General features: G+C 38.9%; 1 protein-coding gene across 7 annotated transcripts in view; it reads left to right on the top strand.

The window, feature by feature from the left end:
• AGK (acylglycerol kinase) overlaps nucleotides 1–16,720 on the top strand; it is a 72,416-nt gene that overhangs the window by 27,698 nt on the left and 27,998 nt on the right. For all 7 annotated transcript variants that reach the window (XM_079786544.1, XM_079786541.1, XM_079786540.1 and 4 more), the window contains 4 exons: nucleotides 1,693–1,732; nucleotides 4,416–4,495; nucleotides 12,354–12,429; nucleotides 15,392–15,484. In XM_079786544.1, coding sequence (XP_079642670.1) covers nucleotides 1,693–1,732; nucleotides 4,416–4,495; nucleotides 12,354–12,429; nucleotides 15,392–15,484 — 289 coding nt within the window. The remainder of the gene's footprint in view (nucleotides 1–1,692; nucleotides 1,733–4,415; nucleotides 4,496–12,353; nucleotides 12,430–15,391; nucleotides 15,485–16,720) is intronic.

Below are 16,720 nucleotides of genomic sequence, written 5' to 3'. Positions count from 1 at the left end.
CACTGATGTCTCCCCTTGGCTAGTGTTTCCTGATTGGAGCTGAATGCTCGCTGAAACCTGACACTGGCTCTGCAGCGGGGCTCTGGGAGAAACACGTCACTGGGCAGCCTTTGACTGCACCTGTGGCAAAAAGCAAGTGGTGGTTTATTTTAATTTCTTTTAGTTCAAACTTAAATACCAAAATTAGATTTGAATTACTGTAAAAATGCAAAATTTGAGGATTTTGATGTTACGAAAAAGGTCTAAAAAGAGAATTTAAGTGAAATACCCATTTCTTAATTCTTTTCTATAAATTATTTATTGGTCATCCTTTCTGGGTACTTGTTTTCTTAACCTCAACCTAATTAAGAACAGATATCTCAGCAGGGCCAGCAACATGTATTCGAAATGTCTCTTACAAGTGTGAGGTGATACCTCATTGTCATTTTAATTTTCATCTCTCTGATAATTAGTGATGTTGAGCCTTTTTTTATATGTCTCTTCACCGTCTGCAACCTTTTTAAAAAAATATATGTATTTTTATTGATTTCAGAGAGGAAGAGGGAGGGAGAGAGAGAAACATCAGTGATGAGAGAGAATCATTGATTGGCTGCCTCCTGCAAGCCCCCCACTGGGGATCGAGCCCACAACTCAGTCATGTGCCCTTGACTGGAATCGAACCTGGGACTTTTCAGTTCACAGGCCAACACTCTATCCACTAAGCCAAACCGGCTTGGGCATCCACAGTCTTTTTGATGTAGGGATGATGCTCCAACCAACTGAGCCACCAGTGCAGCAGTCAGCCATTTAAAGTGCTCTTATGATATAAATAATCACATTTTAGAGAGACCTTGATGTTAGATAGATAACATTTTGATAGAATTTTTTTTTTTTTGCAAGCCAAAATTTTGCCTCATGCCACAATTTTCCATTTATGATTAGTGAATGTTTGACAATGTTATAAAGAAAAATAAGCGAGTTAGATAAAACAGTAGCAGAAGCAACTAAACATCAGATTTATTTCTGGTGAAGAACCTAAGGATTTCCACTGGTAAGACAATGCAGGGTAGGTGCAGTGGTTCTCTCTGGCTGCCCTAACAAATTATCACCAAGTTAGTCATTTAACAACACACTTTATTATCTTAACAGCTCTGTGGGTTAGAACCCAACAGGTCTCACTGGGCTCACATCGAGGTGTCGGCTAGAGCTGCACTCCTGGAGGCTCTAGGGAGGAGCCCATTTTCTTGCCCTTCCAGCTTCTAGGAGGAAGCCACGTCCCTGACTCCGTCTTCAAAACCAGCACGGTTGCCTCTCTGAACTTGGTTCCATAATCGGATGTGCTGCCCATCACAGCCAGCAAAGGTTCCCTGTGATTAATTTAGGCACACCTTCACAATCCATAATAACCTGCCCAGCTCCACCCCTAAACTTAATCACATCTGTAAGGTAACATACTCTCCGGTCTGGGGATTACGATGGACGTTTTAGGGAGCATTAATCTGCCTGCCTTATACTGAAATAATTAACACAGTGTTTCATTCGGAGAAAAGTATTTTTCAGACATGGTCATAATTTGTTATAAGGTCTTTAAGAAACTTTCACTTGGGTATTTTGTAGGGAAGGTTGTACATATTTAAAAAAAACACAAGTTTTGTTTGGGTTTTGACCTACTTATTAAAGCTAACCTTCACTATCTTTTGTTTCCTTTGATAGTGATAACCTGCTAAGGAGAGCAGCCTGTCAAGAAGCTCAGGTAATGCCATTTGCTGTGGAACAGAACCGCCTTGTCTCCATCGTGCAGGAAACTCGTGCTATTCAGGGCACTTGTGCAGTGCCTTGCATCTGGGAGGTCTGGCTGTTTTTTCCCACTGTCAGGGGATGAATCAGGCCAAGAGCCAACTCTGAATAGAACCGGCAGAAATTGACCATCTGGTGAAGAGCAGTTCTAACGCCCACCTCTTTAGACTTGCTTACTTCTGGATTAGTCCTAAGAGCACATGGGAATTAGTTCCCATCTGTAGTTGTCCTTGAGGATGGGACATCCTGAATCATCCCTGATCCGAATAACCCCCAAAAGATATCAGTTCAGAACAGGTGTTACTTCAAGTCAAACTTCTTAAAATTGTTGGTTCATATTTTTAAAGCCTTTCTCTTTTACCCCAATTGATTCATACCATGTGCATTGTTATCCAGCCCATACAGGGTGCACTTCAATATTCATGCATCTTGCTGTATTAGTTACAGTTGACTTGTGAATCCTTTTAAGTTAAAGACCATATTTTTGGTCTTCCCTTTCCTCCAAATTTGTACATTCCACCTTGCAGGTGAATTTCCATGACTGAGTTGCCCTTTTGTTGTATGTCATTTAAGTTTATGATGTCAGAAATACCAAAAAAGAAACAGGAATTCAAAAAGGTATTATGCTTATAGTAGGAGACGTGGGTGGTGAGTGTACTGATTGCTCCTGAAGTGTTTTCATGGATGACAGTGACAGTGACAGTAGGTACTATTAGTCAACTCCTCTCTTGAGTGGTTATCTAATTGTTCTAAATCTGTATTTCCAGAATTTGATTACTTCTTTGCTTGTTTTATCTCACATGACTCTAGTTGTTTTGGAAATCAAACTTTATATTCAAGTCGAGGTGGTCCCCACCCCAAACTAATTTGCCATTAGCTACTGGAAAGTTCCTTGGGACGCGGAACCTTTTTCCTCTCTAAGAAAATAGTGGTCGTAGGGTCCTCCCTTTCTTAAGGTAGATGCCTCCACCTCTGTTCTGAATTTCATCTCTTCTTACTTTTTCAGAGACTCTGTTCCTTGAGTTGTTTCCTCCCTTCATATATTTTACCTCTTCCCACTGTTCTAATTCTCCACTTTCCAGCACACGTTTAGCTCCTCTATCTGAAGTAAGTAAATTTATTCTTACAGCCTCCTGTGGTTACTTTTCCTGTTTATGTCCTTCCCTTCACAGTCTAAATTCTTGAAAAAATACGATTCTTTTTTTTATCTCATGAAAACTTAGCTCACTGTAGTCTTACATAAACTCATTTACCAACTGTAAACCTGAGACTTGAGTTGCAAGTGAGAATTATAGAGACTAGAAACCAGGACAAAGAGGAATAATCTGGAACTATAGATCTGGAGTCGTGTTGGCATGGGAACCTGGTTCATTATATTCTTTCTGGCCACATTACAGAAATAATATGGATAGAACAAGAACAAATTATAATATTTGGAGATTTGGCAGCAAAATGTTAAGGTCTAATTCAGTAAGAGTGAAAACAGTAGAAATTATAATATACCAGAATTTTTTTTTAACAAAGAAACAGTATATCTTTCTGAAGTATTCAGAAAAAGTTTATTTTTTAAAGCAGGAAATAGACAATGGTGAGAAAGGATCTCCAGTAGACTTTCAGGGTGGAGGTGGATTTAGAGACAGCTATTTAATAAAAACCTTATTAACTTTCATTTTTTCCTATATTTGCTTTGTACTTCTATAGTTGAATTCTGCCTTCTTGGCCCAGACCTGCTCCCCACCATCTAAGACTTGGAATTTTGCCCTTTGTGGTGCTTTCTTCTTCCCATTCTTTTTGTTGATCTTGTCTAACCCAGACACAATAGCAGTAGTTCCCTCTAGTCCCCAGGCCTACACATCTGCTTCTTCATTCTGCCTTGTCCTCGATCTGCTCTTTAGAGTTGATAAAGCAGTAAAAGTTTGGGTTTTGGCGTTAGATAGATGTAAATTCTAGGCTGCCATTTATTAACAATGTGACTTTGAGTTAATCTTTCTGAATCTTGTTTTTCTAATCTATAAAAATGGGAATATTTAAGACCTCTGAGGTTTCTGAGAACTAAGAATGTGTGAAAGTGGCAAATACGAGGTGCTTAGTAAACATTAATTACATTTCTTTCCCTGTGACAGATGATGCTATTTAGTTATCATACAAGGTAGCAAAGAAGAGGATGCAGATAGCATATTAGGGTAATTTGATATATATAAAGATATGAAGATTAATTAATTAATTAATAACACAAAGATTCTTCATGAATAAGCTTTCGTAGTAAGTTGAAGTAGGAAAAGATTATACTCTGAAATCTAAAGACAAGTGGATTAAAATTCCCTTCTGACAGACTGATGTCTTACTCATGTTGGGTTTATAATAAACCTAGCCATATCATATGGAGAAAAGAAAAGTTACTTCTAGTAGATAAAGTAGGGTTTGTTTACTACAATATAAAAGTCAGCTTATTAAATAATGGCACACTTTTGTGCTGTTGTTTATGGTGTTTTTGTGAATATGAAATCGAGAACATTTTTTCTTCTGCTGGAGTAGATATTACATCTTCTGGGAGTAAATTCTTTTGCAGCGAAAGAATATATGTGATCACTAACTGAATAAAAGGCATTGACTTACAACTTGTCTTTTTTCCTTTTTAGGTGTTTGGCAATCAGCTCATTCCTCCCAATGCACAAGTGAAGAAGGCAACCGTCTTTCTCAACCCTGCAGCCTGCAAGGGGTGGGTGGCTTGTTACATATTCAGGCTTCATAAAGTGAAAAAATCACAGACTATCAGGCAGCTAGTTGGATTGTTTGGGGTTGGAAGGACTAGGTTCAATACTCTTCTAGCAATAAAAGATTTATTTGTAATGGAGAAATAATGGTTAATGGGATACAACTGTAAAACTAACTGATGTTTAGCAAACTTGTCTAATCGAAGTTCACTAATCATTCCAGAATTAACACTTGCAAATAAGTCTTCTTTGCTTGACAGTAGCCCCTTGCAAAAACTCCTGCTGCTATGATGTAAATTATTAGACCTTCTCTGTTAAGAGATGTTCAGAGATGGCCCAAGGCTCTGTGGGCTTGCAAGGTCAAACACACTCTTTCCTAAAGGAGTGATCCCTGAGCCAGGTCTTGGAGGTCAGTAGAGGGAGAACACTCAGTCTTCTTGACTTGAGGACATCTCCATGAGACAGGGGCCCGGAGACAGTCTCTTGCTGTGTCACAGGATAGTCAGTGAACTGGTCTGGCTGGCCTGGAAGGGTCATGCGAGGGAATTGTGGCAATTAAGGTGTGAAGAATATTTAGATAATACTTGGATAATAATCGTGTCCATGTTCATTTATTCTAACAAATGTCCCACACTGGTGTGGGTCGTTGAAAGTGGAGTAGGCTGTGTGTGTAAGGGGGCAAGGGGTTTGAGGGAACTCTTTGTACTTTAAAAAAAAAAATTGGGGGTAACATTGGCTAATAACATGTTTCAGGCATACAGTTCTATAATACATCATCTGTATATTGCATTATGTGCTCACCACCCAAAGTCTAGTCTCCTCCTATCACCATGTATTTGACCTCCTTTTCCCTTTTCATCTTCCCCCCCTCCTTCCTCTCTGTTGTCTGTCAATGAGTTTATTTTTGTTTGTTTGTTTGTTGCTTTCTGTTTTATATCCCACACTAGAGGCCCAGTGCATGAATTCATGCACCAGTGGGGCCCTCGGCCTGGCCTGCAGGATCGGGCCGAAACCAGCTCTCTGACATCCCCCAAGGGATCCCGGATAGCAAGAGGGCACAGGCCAGGCCAAGGGACCCCACTGGTGCATGATTGGGGTGGGGAGGAACGCGGGAGGTTGGCCAGCCGGAGAGGGACTGCAGGAAGGCTCCAGGGCATGTCCAACCTGTCTCACTCAGTCCCGGCCGGACCCCAGCAGCAAGCTAACCTACTGGTCGGAGCATCTGCCCCCTGGTGGTCAGTGCACATCATAGTGACTGGTCGACCATTCGACTGTCTGCCCCCTGGTGTTCAGTGCATGTAGTGGTTGAGCGGCCTTAGCATGTCATTAGCATATTACACTTTGATTGGTAGAACGGCTAACTGGTCGACCCGACACTTAGCATATTAGGCTTTTATTATATAGGATATGAGTGAACTCATATGGTTCTTGTCCTTTAGCATCTGACTTATTTCACTTAGCATGATACTCTTAGGATCTATCTATATTGTCGAAAATGGCAATATTTCATCTTTTTTTGTCTGAGTATAATTCCATTGTGTGTATGTACCACATCTTCTTTATTCAGTCATCTGTCGTGAGGTTGTTTCCATGTCGTGCTAGCCTACCTAATAATAGACAAATATGCAAATTGACCATACCTCCGACACACCCACGAGCCACGCCCATAAGCCACACCCACCATCCAATCAGAGTGAGTATGCAAATTAACCCAACCAAGATGGCTACAGCCACAGAGAGCAAGGTTTCCTAGGTAACAGAGGAAGCCAAGCTTTCCACCTGCCCTTGCCAGGCCTAAGCCTCCACTCAAGCTACAAAGTTTCAATTATAGAAGGTAAACAAATTCAAACAGAAATGGCGGCATAATGGAGCTTGAGAGAGCAGGCCAGGGTTGTCCCCGGCAACAGGGGAAGCAAAGCTTTCCGCACACCCTGGCCGGGCTCCCCCGCTTAAGGCTACAAAGTTTCAATTATAACCCCAACAGAAATGGCTGCCGGCCGTGGAGGGAGCCCCAGGCTTGGCTCCACTCCAGGCTACAAAGTTTCAGTTGTAGAAGGAGAATAAATTCCAGATACCAGGGCCTCCGCTTGGGTTGCCAGGGGGCGTGGCCGGCTTGCAAACCACCACAGGCCCCTCGCTCAGGCCGCCTCACGCCCCAAGGGAACCCCACCCTGATCCGGGACACCCTTCAGGGCAAACCAGCTGGCCCCCACCCCTGTACTAGGCCTCTATCCTATCTAATAAAAGAGTAATATGCAGATTGATCATCACTGCAACACACAATATAGCTGCCCCCATGTGGTCAAAGATCCTGCCCCCATGTGGACACAATATGGCCACCACAAGATGGCCAGCAGGAGAGGGCAGTTGGGAGGCACCCAGCCTACAAGGGAGGGCAGTTGAGAAGGACCAGGCTTGCAAGGGAGGGCAGTTGGAGGTGATCAACCCTGCAGGAGAGGGCAGTTAGGGGTGACCAGGCCGGCAGAGGAGGGAAGTTGGGGGCAAACAGGCTGGCAGCGGAGTGGTTAGGGGGTGATCAAGCTGGCAGGCAGAAGCGGTTAGGGGCAATCAGGAAGGCAGGCAGGCAAGCAGTTGGGAGCCAGCAGTCCTGGATTGTGAGAGGGATGTCCCAGATTGGAGAGGGTACAGGCTGGGCTGAGGGACAACCCCCCTCCATGCACGAATTTCGTGCACCGGGCCTCTAGTTAAGAATAATGCTGCAATGAACATATGGGTACATATATCTGTATGAATAAATGTTTTCACATTTTTCAGGATGGTACCCAAAGAGGGATTGCTGGGTCATATGGTAGCTCTGTTTTTAATTTTGAGGGACCTCTATACTGTTTTTCATGGTGGCTGTATACATTTATATTCCCACCAGCAATGCCTGAGGATTTTTTCTTGCCCACATCCTCTCCAACACTTATTTCTTTGTCTTACTGATGATAACCCTTCTAACAGGTGTAAACTGGTATCTCATTGTGTTTTGATTTACATTTCACTTACAGCTAATGAAGTTGAGCATTTTTTTATGTATCTGTTGGCCATCTGTATGTCTTAGGAAAAGTATCTATTCAGGTCCTCCACCCTTTTTAAAATAGGATTGTTTGTTTTTTTGTTGTTAAGTTATATGAGTTCTTTTTATATTTTGGATATTAATATTAGCCCCTTATCAGTGGTATCATTTGCAGATATCTTCTACCTTTCAGTTGGTTGCCTTTTGTTTTGTCAATGGTTTCTTTTGCTGTGCAGAAGCTTTTTAGTTTGATGTAGTCCCATTCATTTATTTTTGGTTTTACTTCTCATGCCTTTGGTGTCAAGTTCACAAAAACCCCTCTGAGACCATGGTCCATAAGTTTAGTTCCTATGCTTTCTTCTATGTATTTTATTGTTTCAGGTATTATGTTTAAGTCTTTAACCCATTTTGGTTAATTTTTATGTATGGTACCTGATAGCAGTGTCTGGTTTTATTGTTTTGCATGTGGCTTTCCAATTCTCCCAACACCATTTATTGAAGAGACTTTCCTTTCTCCATTGTATGTTTTTGGCTCCTTTGTTGAAAATTAATTGTCCATATATGTGTGGGCTTATTTCTGGGTTCTCAGTTCTGTTCCATTGGTCTGTATGTCTATTTTTTTGCTAACACCGTACTGTTTTGATTATTGTAGTTTTCTAATATAGTTTTATATCATTGAGCATGATACCTCCCATTTTGTTCTTTAAGATTTCTTTGGCTATTTGGGGTCTTTTGTGCTTCCATATGAATTTTAGGATTAGTTGTTCTAATTCTGAGAAGAATGCCATTGGTATTTTAATAGGGATTGAATTGAATCTGTATATTACTTTAGGTAGTAAGGATAGTTTAACAATATTAATCCTTTCAATTTATGAGCAAGGTATATCCTTCCATTTATTTGTATCTTGTTTAATTTCTTTCTCCAATTTCTTATAGTTTTTGGTGTACTGGTCTTTCACCTCTTTGGTTAAATTTAGTCCTAGGTATTTTATACATTTTAGTGCAATTGTGAATGGGATTGTTTTCTTAATCGTTATTGGTGTGCAGAAATGTAGTAGATTTCAATACACTGATTTTGTGACCTACAACTTTACTAAAGCTATTTATTAGTTCTAACAGTTTTTGGGTGGAGTCTTTCGGCTTTTCTATATGTAGTATAATGTCATTTGCAAATGATGAGAGTTTTACTTCTTTCCCTTTTGTATGCCTTTTATTTCTTTATCTTGTCTGATTGCTGTGGCTTGGACTTCAATGCTATGCTGAATAGAAGTGGTAGAAGTGGTGAGAGTGGGCATCCTTGTCTTGTTCCTGATCTTAGAGGAAAGGCTTTCAGCTTCTGAAATAAGCTTCTCTAGTAATTTCTTGGGACAGAGTGCGGCTTCACAGGTATGAGGACAAGTCATGCCTTCTTTTAATTCAGCAGTTTAAGGTATTTACCTACAGATTGTTTAAATTGGCTCCATTGCTCTGCCTAATTGAACCCTATTTGCCTGGCATCGTTAAAGCCACTTCCTTCCTCCATAAACACATCAGTCATAATGCCCATGATCATTCTTGTTTAACCACATTACTAAATAATACCAACAGTTGAACAGGTCCTAACACAACACAGCGATAACTAAGTGGTCAGTGGTGGTCTGTGTCAGAATGCCACAAAACTCTGTGGGCTTCATAGTTGGAAGGGTCAGATCTATAGACTCTTTTCTGCTGTGTGATACTGTGGAAGCTACTTAATTTAAATGCTCAGTTTAGTCATTTGTAAAATGGGAGAATAGCCCATCCCATATAAAATTACCATATATAATAGGTGCCTTTGGATTAAATGAGATGATCCCTTTGAAATGTTTGACTTCTTTCCATTTCATAGTAATAGCATGGATAAAAGGAATATAAGCTGCTGTTGTTGTTGTTATTTACCAGTGGGCTGGGTTCACAACATTCTCTACTTTGCTTTCCCACCCTTCCCAAAAGTCCTTGCACCCTTCCTGCTGCCTACTTGAACTATTCTAGGTCCTATTCCTTTAGAAACGTAGTAAGTTAGCCACTTACTAATTCTGATGAAGGAAAATATATGGCAATATATTTTTAAGCTATAATCAGTTATTTTGAGTTTTTACTTCTAAGAGATACGTACATTTTTTAAAAATTAAAACTATTTTTTAGGTCCATTTACATTTTACATATAAATGTATTTGCATTTTTAAAGGTAGATTATTGTTTAAAAGTGTAACATATTTCTCTAAGGGTGAGGTTAAGGAAAGGCTTTCTCTCCCAAAGTCACTGTCCCTTTCGCAGGCGAACCCCTGCACAGCTCTAGGAAGCCGCCACTCTGGCACTCTCCAGCATCTCTTTCAAGCTGTCACCAAAATTGCACTCTTTGTCATCTTGACTCTGCCCTGACACATAATTAATAATTTATTGTGTAGCTATTTCATCATGTAGTACTGGTTTAAAAGTACATCAGAGCTTTAAGAAATTAGATGACTGTGTGTTTAGCATTAATAAATAATACATTAAGGAGTAATTATTTTTTTGTGCATGTGTGAACTTGGAAATTGCTACAAGTATATAAAGTTTTTATTTCCGGTGCTATCTCACCCTTAATTATATAATAAATAATGCATTTCTTACTGGTAGCACCTGTTTTTCAACCTTTTATATGGAACGTTAGAAGGAAAAAAAAGTCTTCACTTTTATTTCAGAAATTTTCTGTACCCACAGCATCACATAAAAGTGTGAATAAAGTCCAAATGTTCCAGTCTTACTTCTTAAGCCAACATAAAGGAGTTTACAGATTTGCTGTACATGAATATAGCAGATTGAGACTTCTCCAGAGTCTTGCTTCTCAGAGGTAGATCCAGTCCACTTCAAGCAGATCTTTTTCTCATCAATCTAGTAATAAAAGCATCCCAGGAAGGAGAAATATTTGCATTATCACTGCCTCAGCCCATTATTGTTGGGTTAAGGCCCAAAAATGGTGAGCTGGGAAGGAGAAACTTCCATTTAGTTTTTCATGTTCATTCTATTAAGCATTCAGAGCAGCAGAAAAGATAGGGGACATTTGTTTAATTTGCTTATTACCTGCTCAGTTAGGCCCTGGGTTTGAGATGTTCTCTTGAATGGTTCTTGTGAACATGTATCCAAGCTTCTCAATTTCCATTTAATTCATAATAGGAAATGTTTTGTGTTCTGTCTGCATTGGTGGTTGTTCTCTTTAGTGTAGTGGATGTTGAGTTTGGTCTATACATGTTCCTCACTGGCTACCTCTGCATCTCTTTCTAGTTTAAAACGTTCTCAAGAAAGTCAAAGCATGCATCTCTGGTTAAAAATTTTATTTCTTTAAGAAAGCCGAGTAATGTGGATGTAAAAGTTAGATGTTTGGCTAGTTGACTGTTTTGAAAGTACTAATCAGTTGACCTGTCTTTTACCTAAACATTTCTCCAGGGATTTTATTCAACTTTGAGACTATGCCATTGGGGACTTTCTGCAACTTCTACATCCTTTGATTCCTAGGCGTTTTCGAATCCTGACGTGACTTGGACAAGAGTCACTATTGGAATGATGTGTGACTTTTAAAATACACAGACTCTTCTAAGGGCTTTGTAACTGTTTCTCTTGTTAAAGACATCACAATCATGTCATTTCCTTTTCCTCAGAATTTATAGGCCTGCATTTTTGGGATGGGTTTATTCATTCATTTGTTTATTAACTCATTAGATACTTATTAAATATGTTCTACCCGTGCCAGACATACTCTTGAAGGCTAGGGAATTCAGGGATGCATAAGATTTGATGTCTGTTTGTGCAAGGCTTCAAGTCTAGTCCTGAAGATTGTCTTGCAATTCACTAGTCATCATTTGCTGTGAAAGTTCCCAAGACAGGTGTGTACATAGTGCTGGTTAACACACAGAAGGCATGATGGTGCCTGGAAGTTTGGGGCAAGCTGCTGATTATCCTGTAGTTAGATAATTTCTAACTTTTCCCTATCCCAGCAGAAATTTGGCCCTCGTGGAAAAAAATTTTGCTCTTCAGGGATTTTACTGCAGGTTTAAGACTTAAGAAATGGATATAGTATTTGGAATTGTTACAAATTATGTGCTTCTTCAAACCCAAAGGTTGTGTCCACTGGGTTAGAATTAAGCAATATTCTGTTTGGTTCGCTCTGTTCCCTTGGGGCATATGAAAAATGTTACAGTAAATATATTATCTTCTTCCACCACTGGAATATAAATAAGCTCCTTGATGATTTAATACATTATACTTAAGTTACTAGTATTTTTATCTGCTTTGTCATGTGGTATCTCCAGCTCCTACACCTGTCTAGCACACAGTAGGTACTCAATAAATACTTGTTGAATGAATCAAACATTGCTTCCTGAGTGGAGCCATATCCCATGTACATTCTTCTCTAGAGCAGGGTTGGGGGACCTTTTTTTCTACCAAGGGCCATTTGGTTATTTATAAGATCACTCACAGGCCATACAAAATTATCCACTTAAAAATTAGCCTATTATATTTGGTCAAACATTTAACTAACTCACCTCTAATGCCTTGGCAGAGCCAGACCAAATGGCTCATGGGCCAGACATTTCCTAGAGGAACGACCATAAACTAGCATCCCAAATGGATAAGAGCTTATTGTATTAGACAAACAGTAAACTCCTGAGGCCCCTGAGTGAGAGAGTCTATGTTTCTATCCGTAGAAACTCATTTCTCATTGTTATTTGAACAATGAGTCTTCCCTAGTCTGTTTCTTGTTCTACACTAGAGAAGGTTGTTTGGCTTTCTGTTCATCCTCTTGAGAGCTCATGATAAAATTTTTGTATTTTTTTCTTTGTCTACAGCAAAGCAAGGACTCTGTTTGAAAAAAATGCTGCCCCAATTTTGCACTTATCTGGCATGGATGTGACAGTCGTTAAGGTGAGACTGCCCCAGAGTGTCGACTTGATCCCAGCTCCTACTCCTTGTAACATAGCCTCTTCTCCTTACTTGTTTGCAGAAATCACTTACCACTTAAGAGCAGAGCAATCAATGTTGTGTACTTGTTCTGATAATTAAGGCAATTTTGTCTTTGTAAAGCATTGTCAGCTTTTCATCTTCAGAAAAGGATTAGATGGAGGCATAAGCTTGATTTCCTTTCATGTGAAGATAGGACGTGGAATTATTGTCTCTTAGAAGATGAAAATAGTGTGTTTTTTTCAAAAAAAAACCAAAAAAAACACAAACCTGCAAATCTGAGTAATTAATTTAATTTTTGCTAGTTCCACAGACAGGTAAACATTTTTTCTCTGATGAGGAATTATCTCTGGTGAGGAATTTAAATGGTAAAGCTTCAGAATTTGCAAGATTTAGGTAAGAAAAACAGGTGACAAAAATAAGTTTGAGGGAATTGTGTTGTCTCAGAAGATGCTCAAAGACTCCACTTTTGTTGGCTTTTTAAAGTGATATGTGTGTGGTGTGTACAAGGAGTGCATATTTGAAAATCACTGTTACTATGTTGCTAAGTCTATGAATAACCTATTTTTAACATTACACACTTTCATTAAATAACAGAGTAAAAGGTCATTTAGTCCAATTTACCATTTCATGGTGAACTCTCTTCTCTAGTTTGTCTGAAACTAGTGCTAAGTTGTCTGCCTCCAGGATGGAGGAACGGGGAAAAAAAACTAACATTTATTTAAGTACCTGTAGTGCATACTCTGTGTATTAGAGATCATAGAATGTTTACTTAACACTACTATTACTTGTTCCTGGAATGTTTGGTTGAACTCACAAGTAAAACTATCTGGGCCTGGAGCTTTCTTTGGGGATTTATTTATTTATCTATATTAAATTTATTTAATGGCTCTAGAAGTACTCAAGTTCTATTTCTTCTTGAATTAACTTTGGAAAGGTAAGTTTTTCAAGGAATTTGTTCATTTCATCAGTGTTTTCAAATTGAGTTGTTCATACTGTCCTCTTTTTAACTTTCAGATTTCTGTAACATCTGTACTATCTCATTTTCATGCTTAATATAGTTTATTTGTCCCCTCTTTTTTTTCTTTCAGTAATCTTGTGAGAGGTGTGTCAATTAATCCTTGCCAAGAACCATCTTTTGGCTTGTTGATCCTCTCATTTGTTTCATTAATATCTAATTTGTCTTTACTGTTTCTTCATTCTACTTTCTTTGGATTTTTTTTTCTGCTGCCCTTTTATGACATTTTAATGTGGATATTTATTTTATTAATTTTACCCTTCTGTCCTATATGCATTGAAAGCTATAAATGTACTCTAATTCAGCTGCACCCTAAAAGTTTTTGTTCTGTTAAAATATATTTTTATTGCTTTCAGAGAGAAAGGGAGAGGGAAAGAGAAATAGAAACATTGATGATGAGAGAGAGGTTCAATTTCGGTCAAGGGCATGTACCTTGGTTGTGGGCACATCTCCAGTAGGAGGTGTGCAGGGGGCAGCTGATCGATGTTTCTCTCTCATTGATGTTTAACTCTCTATCCCTCTCCCTTCCTCTCTGTAAAAACTCAATAAAAATACATTAAAAACAAACAAACAAACAACAACAAAAAACTACCTACACTTTGATGTTGCTTCACTGAGCATCTCACTTTGAGCATAGATAGTCAATTGGTAACTAATTTAATTGTATTCTAACATATTATTGCCATATTTCCCCACCATGTCTCCAAGGATATTATTAAATAGCTTGCCAGGTGCCTTGCTGAAAACCAATTATAATGTCTGTCTTGTTTCCCAGATCTATGGATCTAGTGACCTGTCAGAGATGAGCATAAGTCTGAAATGTGTCAGTTTAGCCAACCCATGCTCATTCCCAATGATCACCCATTTCGGGGTGCTCACAAACCATCCTTTTAATTAGGATTGGCATATTTTTTAATGAAATATTTGAAAATATATAATTATAAAACCAGTCATTCCAATTTTTAGAATAAAAGTAGGACCATTCATCATAAAATTAATCGTGTTAGTTTAGGGAATTCCTTTTTCCTTTGTGTTAACTGTGACTTATTGGCTCAGGTGCTTTAGCCTACGTGAAATTCAAATCTTCAATTTTTATCTATTTGTCTAGTATAGTGTCAGATGGAGGGAGTATTTCCTTATTTTAGCATTAGTTGCACTATGTTTATTAAAATTCAATGTTTGGTTTTAGAGGTGGTGGCTTAGATGGTCCATTAAGTCTACGTATGTATCTGGGATAAAATATTATCAATAAAAATGATGATGCCTAGGTGCGTCTTGACTAATTTGAATTATACCTGTATTTTATGTACAATATTCCTATGTACAGTAATAATCTCCTTTGATTTAGTACAGGACCAGTTATGAGCAGTTACTTTGCTAGTTGCTTTACAATGGTATTATGGGGAAGCTATGATTATCCCCTCTCCTAACACACATACTTTCATTGATTAGGAAATTAAAATCTGAGAGTTTAAGGCTACTCAGCTAAAAAGTAGCAGAGTTGAGACTTAATCTAGGTCTCTTGGGCTCCCAAATCTGTGCTCTTTTCATCCCATTTGCTTCTCCTTATTTGCACTTGCACTTCCTGCTTTCAGATAAAAGGCACTGGTAAATGATGTCATAGACTGTACTGGACTGGAAATGGGTTCTCTGATGAGCTTACTGTTAACAGATAAATCAAGTAAGGAGCTGACTGGTTTCTGAGGTCCCTTCCAGTTCTAAAGGTATAAACTATAAAAACTGGACAGAGTTGCTTTGTTAGCTATTTAGTGTTTCATGTCTATCAATTATGTAGAATTTAAGAAAATACTCAATGTAAAACTTTAGAGCAAATAACCTGTATTTTTTTAACCTTTCACCAGTGGCCCTAGGATGATAAATTGACCCAAGGCTTCCTTTGTATTTCAGACAGATTATGAGGGCCAAGCCAAGAAACTCCTAGAACTGATGGAAAACACAGACGTGATTATCGTTGCCGGAGGAGATGGGACATTGCAGGAGGTATGGCCCTTTTCCTGTGTGAAACCATTTGGTGAGGGAGACAGAAAGTTGATCTTAGAGAAGTGGCATACAGTGGTTATAATTTAAGGAAATTATTTCCTTGTAATCCATTTTTTGGGATTGTTTCTGAAACAAGTATAGCATTACTTTTTTCTCATGCATTTTTTTTTAAAGTCTGATAAAATTGAATAAAATAAGAAATAAAATGGTGGTGGGTATGGTAAGCTTTTTATATTCTGAAGACTGTTAAGACAATCATAGTTTCAATGATGAGGAAAGTTTCTTATAAAAGTAACAAATACAGATTCCTTTAAAAGAGGCATCTGTCCATTTTCACTTCATTTCTATCACATGTTTCATCTCCTGAGAGCACATTAGGAGGCATTGGTCTCCATGTTCAGATGTATGCATCTGCCTTTGTTCTGAAGTTCCATATCCTTAGTGCTTACTTTGGTCCAATAAGGACAGAAAGTGTATTGTCCTGAACTGCTCTTCTTTTCTGAGCTATAGCCTAGAACCTCCATTATGTATTGGAAACCCCTGAAGAGCCTGGCACAGGCAGCCCTTCCACTCACCTTCCCATCCTGTGTGCAATTCACATCTACACCTCTTCTCTGATTGCCTTTTGCCTTCTTTTGGTGGTTTCATCGGTGTTCAGGAATCAGGAGCTCACCGCAGACAGGGCACTGTCCTATGTGTTTGTTTTTTTAACTATGCTTTTATTGATTTTAGAGAGAGAAGAAGGGAGATGGGGGTAGAGAGAGAAACATCGATAAGAGAAACATAGATCAGCTGCCTCCTGCATGCTTGCTACTGGGGATCAAGCCCACAACCCTGGCATGTGCCCTAATGGAATCAAACCCAAGACCTTTTGGTGCATGGGACAATACTCACCCACTGAGCCACACCGGCCAGAGTTGTCCTATGTTTGACTCAACAATTATGTGAGCCTTAGTAAGCTTCTTTTTAAAAGGTTGTGCTAATGATCTTGTAATTGTTTTTATGGCTTTTTAATGAAGTGTGAAGAGTACTGATAGCATGCCAACAAAGAATGAAGGAGACCTCCTGACAGCCCCATTTAATCCCAGAATGCAGGAAGGCAGGAGATGAAAGGAGATGGGCCTTTACTTTACAGAATCTTTTTAAGAAAGATACCAAATTGTGCATTTGGTATGATCCAGCCATAAAAATATGCCCTGATAAAAAAGGAATTTGCGGGCAGTGTACCAAAATATA

Source organism: Cnephaeus nilssonii (genome assembly GCF_951640355.1).
Source record: "Cnephaeus nilssonii genome assembly, chromosome: 12".
In the NCBI taxonomy this organism is placed as follows: domain Eukaryota; kingdom Metazoa; phylum Chordata; class Mammalia; order Chiroptera; family Vespertilionidae; genus Cnephaeus; species Cnephaeus nilssonii.
Note: the sequence above shows the minus strand (reverse complement) of the source record. Positions and strands in the feature narration are given on the sequence as shown.